Source organism: Oncorhynchus keta, chromosome 18 (assembly GCF_023373465.1).
Source record: "Oncorhynchus keta strain PuntledgeMale-10-30-2019 chromosome 18, Oket_V2, whole genome shotgun sequence".
In the NCBI taxonomy this organism is placed as follows: domain Eukaryota; kingdom Metazoa; phylum Chordata; class Actinopteri; order Salmoniformes; family Salmonidae; genus Oncorhynchus; species Oncorhynchus keta.
Genome location: NC_068438.1, coordinates 20,175,171 through 20,188,027, shown reverse-complemented (window position 1 = coordinate 20,188,027; position 12,857 = coordinate 20,175,171). Strand labels below are relative to the sequence as shown.

Below are 12,857 nucleotides of genomic sequence, written 5' to 3'. Positions count from 1 at the left end.
CAATTACTACCACCCTGTAGCACTCACTTCTGTAATCATGAAGTGCTTTGAGAGGCTGGTTATGGCACACATTAACTTTGCCACCCTAGACCCACTCCAATTTGCATACCGCCCCAACAGATCCATAAATGACTCGGATCTCAATTGCTCTCCACACTGCCCTCACCGACCTAGATAAGAGGAATACCTATGTGAGAATGCTCTTCATTGACTACAGCTCAGCGTTCAACACCATTATACCCTCCAAGCTCTTCACCAAGCTTAGGAGTCTGGGTATGAAAACCTCCCTCTACAACTGGATCCTGAACTTTCTGAAGGGCAGACCCCAGGTGGTGAGGATAGGCAACATCACCTCCACCACACTGACCCTTAACACAGGGGCCCCACAGGGGTGTGTGCTTAGTCCCCTCCTGTACTCCCTGTTCACCCACAACTGTGTGGCCACGCACAACTGCAACACCATGATCAAGTTCGCTGTCGACACAACGGTGGTAGGCCTGATCACCGGTGACGATGAGTCAGCCTACAGGAAGGAGGTCAGTGACCGGACATTGTGGTGCCGGGGCAACAACCTCTCCCTCAACGTCAGCAAGACCAAGGAGCTGATCATGGACTACAGGAAACGAGGAGGGCAAGCACACCCAGCAGTGGAGCAGGTAGACAGCTTCAAGTTCCTGTGTACAAATAACTAAGGACTTAAAATGGTCCAAACACACATGCACAGTCGTGAAGAAGGCGTGACAGTGCCTCTTCCCTCTCAGGATGTTGAAAAAGTTTTGCATAAACATTTCCTGTACATAGTATGTTTACATAGTGTATTTTATTCTTTCTAGTAATACATTGTTATTGATTATTGCATTGCTGGGCTTTGAGTTTGCAAGAGAGGCATTTCACTGTACTTGTGACATTAAAACATTAAATTAATTCGGGAACTTTGACCTCGTATTTTTCCCAGTTGTCTTGAAAACACCATAAAACGCATGGTAGGCTACCTTTTGCCAGCTCATATCTGTGTGGAGCTGGATTCAGTGCTCTCTTCTGCATTAAAACTAAATAACGATCCAGGTTGGATGTGACAGCAGAGATGAGATGGCACTGTCGACCACGCCCCCTGACTTTGAGAAGCTCTGACGCAACATGCATCAAGCACACATGTCATTAGTGGTGGTGAGATGAGACATGTCAGACTAATATGCAATTGACTACCCCACATAAAAAATGTGTGATGGTGAGTTGAAGACAATCATAAATACTGTTAGAATGTTCTTCAATTGACTGCCATAGCCCCAAATTAAAATGTAAACATTGGCTGTTAATTACATACTTTTTTTCACATGGGTGGAGTCACAAGAACCTTAAGATATTAAAATAGGGTCTTGGGCCAAAAAGGTATGGTATGCTAACCTCTCACCATTACAATCGGGGCGGCAGGTAGCCTAGTGGTTAGAGCGTTGGGCCAGTAACCGAAAGTTTGGTTGATCGAATCCCCGAGCTGACAAGGTAAAAATGTGTCGTTCTGAACAGGGCAGTTAACCCACTGTTCCTAGGCCGTCATTGTAAATGATAATTTATTCTTAACTGACTTACCTAGTTAAAAAGGTTAAATAAGTATATATTTTTTCAAATAATAAGGGGGGGGGGGGTATAATTTCATCTAAATGTCATTGTTTATGATTAAATCAGGATTATCTGTATTCATGTTAACATCCACAGTAATGTAGAAGTGTTTAGACACATATTCTATTCTTATTTACAATAAAAGTGACTCCAAAATGACACAATACAGTATATACCATTCAATTCTATTGGGCACAAAATAATCTGTAACTCAACCAAAGCAAACAGCAAATGGGTGACTCTACAAAACGAGTTTGTAGTCACACGCTTTATGTAATCATTGCGTGCTAGGAATATGGGACCAAATACTAAACTTTCGACTACTTTAATACACTTAAGTGAATTTGTCCAAATACTTTTGGTTCCCTAAAATGGGGAGGGACATTGTAGAAAAAGTGCTGTAATTTGTATATGCTTCACTCGATATGGATGAAAATACCCTCAAATTAGTCTGCACTTTAATCTTATATCCATATAATTTCAAATCCAAAGCACTGGAGTACAGAGCCAAAACAATCAAACTGTGTCACTATCCCAATACTTTTGGAGCTCACTGTAACTCTCACACACTGTACTGGTTAGCACATAATCCGGCTAGCACATAATCTGGCAACAAAGAGCAGCATTACCACAGTTTCTCTTTGAATAACTTTATTTATGTGCTGACATTCTTGCCACCTTTGCCATAAATACCCCTTAAATCAGGGAATAAAACTAGGATGAGGCATGCTACTACCAACACTGAAACCTCTTTAAATTCACAATGAGTAGCAGCATGACTCCACAATTACAGATTTTCATTTCAGTACATTGGTAGTTGTACCTGGGCACATAAATGTTCCATGACAGTATTAGATCAAATGTTTATGGAATAGGCTATTTATTATGCCCAACCGGAAACACGTTAAATCTGATAAAACATGTCTTGAAAAACTGGACATGCAGATAATACAAGTCATGTTCACTAAACCAGTACAACAAAAACACAAGCTTAATGCAGATGATGGGAAAGAAATGGGGAGAGAATGCCCACAATTGCAATCAATACATTTACTTTAAAAATTCTGAGAGGATATTTAGGGTTAAAATAGGCATGGCTTTAGCTCTGTATTCATACCAGTTCTCAAATAAATCAAAGTTTTTCACGTACAGAGATCAGCAGATGTTAAAGCAGGTGCAGCGAAATGCTTGTGTTTCTAGCTCCAACAGTGCAGTAAATGTCTAACAGTACAATACTAATACACAAATGATTCCAATAAATAATGTTCACACTCAATGCCTTCACTTCAATTAAGTTTCAATATTTGACTATTTAGTAGACATTCTCTCCGCTGACAAAATACAGTAACAATTCACTTATACCATTTTACCAGTCTTTCTAGCACTCTGTTTGAGTCAGTAACATTTTTAAATCAGATTTCACCCAAAAGCTTGATTTAGCAATTTAACAATATGATTTATATATTTATTCAATATTTACATTAAATAAACGAAATAACCACAAAATCACACATTGTGCATCTATCGTGATTTTTTTTGTCAAGTCATGCCATAGTTGCCCAAAGCTCAATTCTTATTCACTGCAAACAGAACACACTGCTAGGCTTGCTCTCTTTCAAAACAGCACTTTGGTTGTAAAAATAGACTAGATCAGCTGTGGCAATGTGACCAGTGTTAATATGACCCAGTATGTTGGACATCAGTTCTCCACCCAACCACTATCAGGAGGTTTCAATATTCTAATTTTTCCCATCCCGTCTCCCAAAAACAAAAAAACAGTTGTGAGCTCGTGCCATTGCCTTACAGATCTTCCAATTATGGAAAGAGTGTTTTAGCCCACAGACTCAATATGGGATACGATGATACTTTAACCTCCTGTGTCTCAGTGATGTTTTTAAAGTACCAAATATTGTTTGCTGGTACAAAGTCAGAAATGGGTCAAGTAAAAGACAAACCAAATCAGAGGGTAGTTAGTTGGCAACAATAATGAAGAGGTTGAGACCACGGCAGTGAGATTTTTGACTTTTTGTTACATTTAAAAACTGGCGAGGCTTGGCGTTCGGCCTTCTGTGTTCTCTCATAGGTTACTGCAGTGGGGAAGCCTTCATCGGGATCATGATTCTAGAGTCCATGTGCTGAATGAGAGGAACTGCAACAGAGATACAAGATCAGAGGAGAGTTCAAAGTATTTAATCTTTAAAAAATGTGCACGCTATGTGAAAGTACACTTCATAACAACTGATTTTGCGCACCTGTGTAATACACAACCTCATCCCAACCCTCATGTTGCCAAGCTGCGTTCCTTGTGGCTTCTCTGGCCTCAAGGTCTTTGTAAGCTGAAATCAACAATGAAACACTATTATAAAATGAATGTTAGAAAAGAAAAGAATAACAGCCTTGTCTATAAGATAAAAACCTAGTATGAGACGCTACATGAATGTTAGATCTGTGTGAATGAACGAGACTGGAGGAAAGGAGAGAAAAGCGATAGAGCTCATCTGCCTGGCCTCACCCCAGAGGTGGTGCACCATGTAGAGGTTTCCGATTTGGGAGAAGAACCCTCCCACAGCCTCACTGTTGTGCTGGCGGTAGCCAATAGCTCTGGCCCTTGGGAAAACAACAGGCCAATCAAAACAGTCACAACACTTTCCCACAACCAATGCTTCATCTTCTTCACATTGGCTGAAGGCCACCCCATGCAGATTATTTGTTATATCCATTTCACTTTTATTTATACAATTATTCAATTAAGAACATATTATTTGTCATGATGTCCTGTCAAAGAGTCAAGCAAAGCTGCCATATACAGTTATAATGGGCTACTGTCCATGTGGTGTCTCAACCACTGATGATAATTTGACCAACAAATGTTATTATTCATACTGTTTGATTGAACTTGCTTTAAAACTATCATTCCAGTTTGGCAGAACTGGTTGGCTATACAGACAGTAGCTGCACAGTGCCAGGATTAGTTGGATTGGATGTACTCATGCATTGAGACTGCTAATTGTACGGTGTGGGGTTGGAGAAAAGTAATTATTGGCTCTGAACCAGTCCCATTAGTCATCGTATATACAATCATATAAATTACAATCATGTACAGTTATTTTGATTAGCCAAATCATACTGACTTAATTCCTGTTGTCAGCATTTCATGTTGTTTTAACAATGTGGCATGACTTTTTCCACCCAATTAGAATTAGTAATTCTTATCAATTACTGAACCAAATAATCAGAGAGAGTATGCACAAATCACAAATTAAACTTATTTTGGCAGACAAGTTTGAAGAATTCAGAACAATGAATTAATATTGAAATATTGAATATTTGTCATAAAGGAACAAAAATGTTTTCAACATAAACCTGAGAGAATGGAATCATCCAGGCTCATAGGCTCCTGTTGAAAGTAAACAACTAAATTTAATCTGAAAATAGCAAGGACAGCAGTAGAATCTCCCTGTGCACTCTGGGATCTAACAACAGAGTATCAAAATAGCGTCTCTCAGTGGAATAGCTCTTACTAATGAGAAAATGGAGAAGGAAGTTTCAAGCGAAAAATAAACTATATGCTGTAAGTAAAGATGAGAAATTCAAATGTAATCAGGTTGCCTTACCAGTAATTACCCCACTCAATCATGGTGCCAGGCTGAAAAAAGAAAACATGAGAAAAAAAGTTTTTGTATTTCACAGGAATATAAATGTGACAATTTCCTCCAAGATTAAAAGTGAATCATAATGGCCCTTTCACATGGATTGCAATATAGACATACATTTTTGAGCATAATGTTTCCATAGAACCTACACAAACTCTCCAATGTCCACGTCAACAATTGCCCACCCTTTGTATCATCTGGTAGTGATTCATATTTATTCAGCAATGTAGCACCATCCTAAACTAAACCCCTAGTAGTGCTATGGTTAATGAGGTTCAGTCACTCAGTACTCACTCGGAGCTGGTAGGACCTGAGCTCGTAGATGTTGGGTCCCTTCCTGGGGATGGGCTCATTCCAGAAGCTGAACTCCAGGAGCAGTTGGTTCCTACGAGACAACAGCATCTTTCCTCTCTCCTCCCGGTACTTCATGAACTCCTGTGTCAACCTCACATCAATAAGCACATCTGATCCCTCACTGTCTATCTATGGAAGGGTTCATTAGCTGTAGATTATAAGACAGGGGTTATAGTAGGGCTGGAGCAAAAGCCAGCACACCCAGTAGATCTTCGGGAGGAAGCATGGCCACCAGGTATATGAGTTAATGTGACAGGCGACCTCAGACAATACTAGCATATGAAGCTATATTCAAGACTACTATATTCAAAGTGAAGGCTTCTAGATGCTGCCGGGGAGGAAATGAAAGTCATGGAACATTTTGGTTACCTTGTTCTGCCTGAGTTTGCTCATGACCTCGGTCAGAGCTGGGTAACCTCCTCTATACCGCCACATATGGACTGGAAAAACACACACACCAGCCATTATTTGCAAAGCAATAATACGCATATTCAGAGACATATCCATAATCCTTCTGAAGTGTAAGGGCATTGTTTCAGTAATGCATTAACGCAAAACTAACAGCCTAACTAACTATTGGCAACATGTGTGAACATGACATGGGTAGGCTAGGGTTAGGCAACAAATCACGGTTTTCAATTTTGGTTTTGATGAATTGCTGTAACACAGGATAAACAATTCATACAAGTCCTATGATGGTAGTAGTGACTGTCCATTAATGCTTATCCCTTAATAAACATTTATTGACATGACTTTACTTGAATAAATTATTTCAGTTTTTGTGTATATAACATATGATTACTTTATTTCATTCCAAGTAAACATCTCATCTCTATAGCGCTGCTGCCTATGCTGTCTGCCAAAATCACTATTTTGTAGTTCTTCAAAGTAAACAAGGCATACTTTTATGACTGCTGAATATCAACTATTAATCACGTAGTTCATGTATTTTTAGGGAGATACCTCGCGAAGCAACAACCGCTCTCTATATCCCCTCATGATCACACATTCTCTCTTCTGTAGCAGGCGTAAAAGAAACAGAGACCAGCCAAATATATGCACAACGGATTATGGTCATTGTAGTTAACTACCACATTTTAAGGACTAAACCATGTACAATATTGGCCTGTTGGAAACTACAACTCCCTACTACATTGCACAGTTTGGGCTGGATCTGATTGATCTCTAAAAACCTAACAAAATGGAATTCTAATAATTGAACCAACGTCGGTCAATTAGTTGTTTAAAAAACAAAAAATAACCAACATTTAGGTTAATTGCTCAGCACTAATGTTTGCAGGCTTTTGTTATTATTGCCAGGTAGGTGTAACACCAACTTAATTGAATCATCATCTCACGAGGAAAATTAGCAAAACTGGTTCAATGAAGCCCATATCTCCTAAACTAAGTTTTCCTATCCCTGCAGGTGTGTCAATTCAAAGTGAATGTGCATTTCAACTAGTAGAGGAGTGTGTGCTCTGCTGCCAGCATTCTTACCAGCCTGGTCCTGCTCTCCATACCAGGTGTTCCAGGTACCCACCAGCTCACAGGGATAGTACTTATCATTATGGATAGATGGCAGGGTCTCCTCACTGTCAAGGGAAAGCAATAACAAACACATATTCTACTAGAGAGCCTAGCGGTTAAGAGCGTTTGGCCAGTAACTGAAAGGTTGCTGGTTCGAATCCCTGAGCCGGCAAGCAGGAAAAACCTGCCGTTCTGCCCTTGAATCTGATTCATAGGGGTTGGGTTAAATGCGGAAGACACATTTTGGTTGAATGTGTTCAGTTCTGCAACTGACTAGGTACCACCTTTCGCCTTCCCCTAATAATAATACTTGTATGATATATAATATGACCATTATTATAACTATAACAGATTAACTGTTATTGTTGATGCCTGGATGCAATCATTTGACGTTAGCACTGACACCACTGCAGCTTTATTGTTAGATTTCTCTTAGGATTTCAACATATACTTCCAAGCTAAATAGAAATGTTCTATAACAATCCCCATCGCAAATGTTTAAAATAGGCATTTTGGCTGTGTGTTGTGTCTAAACCAGTTGTGCAGATTCTATGATAAGTAAAAGGTATTATGACTGAGTCATCTTAAGTATGAGCATAGATAAATTATTCTACACAGTGTTGTCATGCCAGTATATCAATTGCATCACAGGAATAAAACATTTTGTCTAAACTCTGCCCTTAAGCAAAAAACACATGAATTTCACATGATCTGAATGTTCCAAAAACACATGTTTTCACATGCACAACCCACTGGTGACACCAGCCATAATATCACCACGACTACTTTTTACTTTATATCACACATACTCAACAACCAAATTAAACAATAATTTGGGACGGTACTACCCTCAGTACGTCTACTATTTAAAAAAAAAGAAGTTTTTTTTACCTTTATTTAACTAGGCAAGTCAGTTAAGAACAAATTCTTATTTCAATGTGGCCTAGGAACAGTGGGTTTACTGCCTGTTCAGGGGCAGAATGACATATGTGTACCTTGTCAGCTCGGGGGTTTGAACTTGCAACCTTCCGGTTACTAGTCCAACACTCTAGGCTACCCTGCCGCCCCATTTGAGGGGCTTTAGGTATAAAGGACTAGACTGAACAAGGTCCATACTACTTACCAAAGCTGGTTGTAGGCATCCAGGCACTCTGGTTTCACATTATGGACTGTAACAGAACAAGCTCTATTAGACATAGTGCCCTCTGTGTTGGAAGGGGTTAAATTGGTCAAACTTTACATTACAGTCAAGGTCCGTAAGTACAGTGAAACAAGTATTGTAATTACTAATTTCTCCATTATACTTACACTATAGTTATTACACTGCACTCGATTATAAAATATAAAAAGTCATTTGGAATTGAAGTAAACAAGTTACAGTAAAGAACAACTTACACTGGATTTTGTAGAGGTTGCTTTCCTCATTCTTGGTAAGCAAGTGGGAGTGGGCATCCTTTCTGGGATCAACTTTACGCACAAATAGTGACTTGAACCAGCTATCTTCACGATTCCTATGGTTTGATGCCGACAAGCCCCTGGAGAAAAAAATACAGATGGTAGTGTTAATACATATGTGAACGGAGACATCTTATGAAGTTAGTAACTCATCTATTCCTGCAGCAAAGGATTTCACTGCTGAAGTCAGATCTGCCCATGCAGAATAAAACAGTAACACATGCACTGAATGATGTTGTTGCCTAAGCTCACACAATGTTGGAGAAAATGCACACTGGTCTCCTACATGCAGTACCAGTTCTTGCATGTACCTGGCTGTTTCTGAAGTAAACAATAAGCAGTGACAGTTACAGCTAGCCACAGAACACCCCTGCTGCACAAGTATTAAAATACAAATGATATATCATTGGCTAATGTTGACGTTATAAGGTAAAGAAATGTTGATGTAGTAACATACTAATGTCATGTAAAATACAGTAAGCTACACTACATATACAAAAGAATGTGGACACCCTTTCAAATGAGTGGATTTGGCTATTTCAGCCACACCCGTTGCTAACAGGTGTATAAAATCGAGCACACATCCATGCAATCTCCATAGACAAACATTAGCAGTAGAATGGCCTTACTGAAGAGCTCAGTAACTTTCAATGTGGCACCATCAGAGTCAGTTCATCAAATTTATTCCCTGCTAGAGCCGCCCCGGTCAACTGTAAGTGCTGTTATTGTTAAGTGAAAACATCTAGGAGCAACAACGCGAAGTGTTAGGCCACACAAGCTCAGAACAGGGCAGTTGAGTGCTGAAGTGAGTATAAATCGTCTGTCCTCGATGCAACACTCAGTACCAAGTTCTAAGCTGACTCTGGAAGCAACGTCAGCACAAGAACTGTACGTCGGGAGCTTCATGAAATGGGTTTCCATGGCCGAGCAGCCACACACAAGCCTAAGATCACCATGCGCAATGCAAAGCGTGTAAAGCCCACCGCCATTGGACTCTGGAGCAGTGGAAACGCGTTCTCTGGAGTGATGAATCACACTTCACCATCTGGCAGTCCGACGGACTAATCTGGGTTTGACGCTACCTGCCCCAATGCATAGTGCCAACTGTAAGGTTTGGTAGAGTTTTTTTTTTTATCATGGTTCGGGTTAGGCCCCTTAGTTCCGCTTTAGGGAAATCTTAACGCTACAGCTTACAACAACATTCTAGACAATTCTATGCTTCCAACTTTGTGGCAACACTTTGGGGAAGGCTCTTTCCTGATTCAGCATGACAATGTCCCAGTGCACAAAGCGAGGTTCATACAGAAATGGTTTGTCGAGATCGGTGTGGAAGAACTTAACTGGCCTGCACAGAGCCCTGACCTCAACCCCATCCAACACTTTTGGGATGAATTGGAACGCCGACTGTGAGCCAGGACTAATCGCCCAACATTAGTGCTCAACCTCACTAATGTTCTTGTGGCTGAATGGAAGTCCCCACAGCAATTGTCCAACATCTAGTGAAAAAACTTCCCAGAATAGTAGAGGCTGTTATAGCAGTAAAGGGGGGACAAACTCCAAATTAATGGAACGAGATGTTCGAGCAGGTGTCCACAAACTTTTGGTCATGTAGTGTTTATCCACAACAGTAGCCCTAGCTTTATAATAATGACCTTGAGCAAGTGTAATAATAATTCCCTATTAGACAGACAAGTACACTAGTAACTGGATATGCTGTGTATTAACTTCAACAGTTTAACAATTTTAGAGTAGCTCAAATTAGAAGTTGCACTAATTTGTAGTTTATAAAATCGACTACATGCCAATAGTTGACTGGCTAGCTATTTATGCTAGCTTGCTAACAGTGACTTTTTCAGGTTCACTCCTGCACACTTGCAGCATAGACGAGTCAGTAGGAACCTCTATTCTCAAAAATCGTCAATGAAACAAAAGTCAGAACCCCAACGCTTTAAACGTGCAAAGTAATAATAGTCACACCTGCTTAAAACGAAGATCTGTCCTGTCGACTGGGCCGTGTTTTTAGCCTGATTCAGGCCACTGCCAAATCTCTGAAGGACTCGGGTCGCCATTTTCGATTGATAACACTGGAGCGTATTCATTACGCCGATTCGGTTGCAAAACGTTTCTTAAACGAAAGCAAACGGGGAGGGCCGTACCCGAATTTGTTGAAAAGAAACTCTCGTTTTACTCTGTTTGCTTCCGTTTGGTTATCAAACGATAAACGGTTTCCATAATGAATACACCCCTGTCCTCCATGCAAAAACAAAGTGGAGTCTGTGAGTCTATAATGTAGCCACCAGGCGGTAGTAAAACACCAACAAATTAATGGTGTGAACAGTGGAGGACCACTTGTCCTCGGTACTAGTTTTGTTAGTTTTTCCATAGAACCATGAAATGGAGCATGTGTGTGTTCCTCTTCTTTGTAGACTTCACTTCTTTTTTTTGCTTGACTGAATATTTCTACCTTCTTTTCTATGATTGGGGATAAATTGAAGACTTTATTCATGCAATCTAACATCTTTGATGACATGCCTGTTCTAAATTCCCGTGCCTCCAAGACAGTTCACATCAGTTGACGGGAATGACGTTCTCTACATGTCAAACTCAAGGCAAGCAAACTGGATCCAGAACAACCTCTGGCTAAAACCAGAGATGAAGCTATGGAGCCAGATAGCTGCCAAAAGGTTGAAGGTACGTATCATTCGGATCGCAAGAAAAGCCATGCGTGAAACATAAACGTGAAATGTCATCTGTGAGCATACAAACACCATGTTATGATTACAGACTAACATTTTAGGCTTGAACAAACCTTGTGTTGCAATTCTGATGTACAATAATACCTTTCAGAGTTTTGGCAGTTTCATCTCACCAACCAAAAAAAACTGTACACCACACTGCCTGTGAGGAGTGCTCCACGAACAAGCCTAACAGTATAAAACAAACGGAAGTCAGGGAAACCGGAAAGAGGTGTCCTGCACGTTTTCAAGTTATAAGTCTCAATTCTCTATAACTTCTCAATTGAGTTTACATCACGTTTAGGTAGCTAATGTAATGTATTTGTTTGCCAGTGCACGTCTAGACAGCACTAGCTGTATTATGCCTACAACAGGGACGTTTCAGTTTGCTAGGTGTACATAGAATAATATATGTTTGGTAAATCTACAAATTATGTATGACCACTGGAGTCATTGCTACTCAAAAAAATGTTGTATAGAATATTTCACATTTATTGAATCACTCAAAATCTTGCCAAAGCATATTCTGTAGGAGGGGTTAATATGAATGTAAAATAATTTGACATTATTTATTTGAATTGGGTCATGAACATATTGACTTTGAAATTAACAAGGGAGAGGTTAAATGTAGTCTAAGTCTGGCATAAGTTTATTGCCACACTTTACAATAACTCTGCTAGCTGTGGTCTTAGGTCGTCTCCGTATGGGCTATTCCCTCCAGCATGACACTGCTGCCCAGTTGAAGAGCTTGTGATCTCCATGCAGCACCACAGCAGCATTCGTCTTCAGAAAAGCACCCCTCATCCTTAGAAGATCCCCTTCTGGAGGCATGCAGCCATAGTCATTATACCCTAATGTAGGACTATTTGCTTACTAGCCAAATAAAGTGCAGAGCATGCATGATTCATTCAAACTTATTTGATAATTTAATTCACCCTTCATTCAGTTCAGTCAGTCAGTATGTCATCCATTCTGTCATTTGTCTGAGTTGCAATATGAACTAAATCAAAGAGAACCACCCTTTGCCTTGATGACAGCTTTGCACACTCTTGGCATTCTCTCAATCAGCTTTACCTGGAATGCTTTTTCAACCATCCTGAAGGAGTTCCCACATATACTGAGCACTTGTTGGCTGCTTTTCCTTCACTTTGCGGTCCAACTCATCCCAAACCATCTCAATGGGGTTGAGGTTGTGAAGACCAGGTCATCTGATGCAGCACTCCATCACTCTCCTTCTTGGTCAAATAGCCCTTACACAGCCTGGAGGTGTGTTGGGTCATTGTCTTGTTGAAAAACAAATGATAGTCCCACTAAGCACAAACCAGATGGGATGTCGTATAGCTAAAGAATGCTGTGGTAGCCATGCTGGTTAAGTGTGCCTTGAATTCAAAATAAATCACAGATCCTGTCAGCAGAAAAGCACCAAAAATCTCAAATTTGGACTCATCAGACCAAAGGACAGATTTCCACCAGTCTAATGTCCATTGATCAAGTTTCTTGGCTCAAGAAAGTCTCT

General features: G+C 40.2%; 1 protein-coding gene across 1 annotated transcript; it reads right to left on the bottom strand.

Annotated features, from left to right (window-relative positions):
* Positions 1–2,251: 2,251 nt before the first annotated feature.
* On the bottom strand, positions 2,252–10,865 carry LOC118397404 (protein NipSnap homolog 2-like). Its single transcript, XM_035792117.1, has 10 exons — positions 10,584–10,865; positions 8,547–8,686; positions 8,275–8,320; positions 7,122–7,216; positions 5,994–6,064; positions 5,565–5,705; positions 5,232–5,263; positions 4,130–4,224; positions 3,870–3,953; positions 2,252–3,766 (listed from the first exon to the last, which is right to left on the bottom strand). The coding sequence occupies exons 1-10, from the start codon at positions 10,703–10,705 to the stop codon at positions 3,702–3,704; spliced, it is 891 nt and encodes a 296-aa protein (XP_035648010.1). The 5' UTR covers positions 10,706–10,865; the 3' UTR covers positions 2,252–3,701.
* Positions 10,866–12,857: the final 1,992 nt, after the last annotated feature.

Coding starts and splice junctions, on each gene's coding strand:
- LOC118397404 (XM_035792117.1), bottom strand. CDS start 10,705: ATGAATACGCTCCAGTGTTATCAATCGAAAATGGCGACCCGAGTCCTT. Junction 3,954..4,129: donor CATGGTGCACCACCTCTGGG/GTGAGGCCAGGC, acceptor TGTTGATTTCAG/CTTACAAAGACCTTGAGGCC. Junction 3,767..3,869: donor TGAGGTTGTGTATTACACAG/GTGCGCAAAATC, acceptor TCTCTGTTGCAG/TTCCTCTCATTCAGCACATG.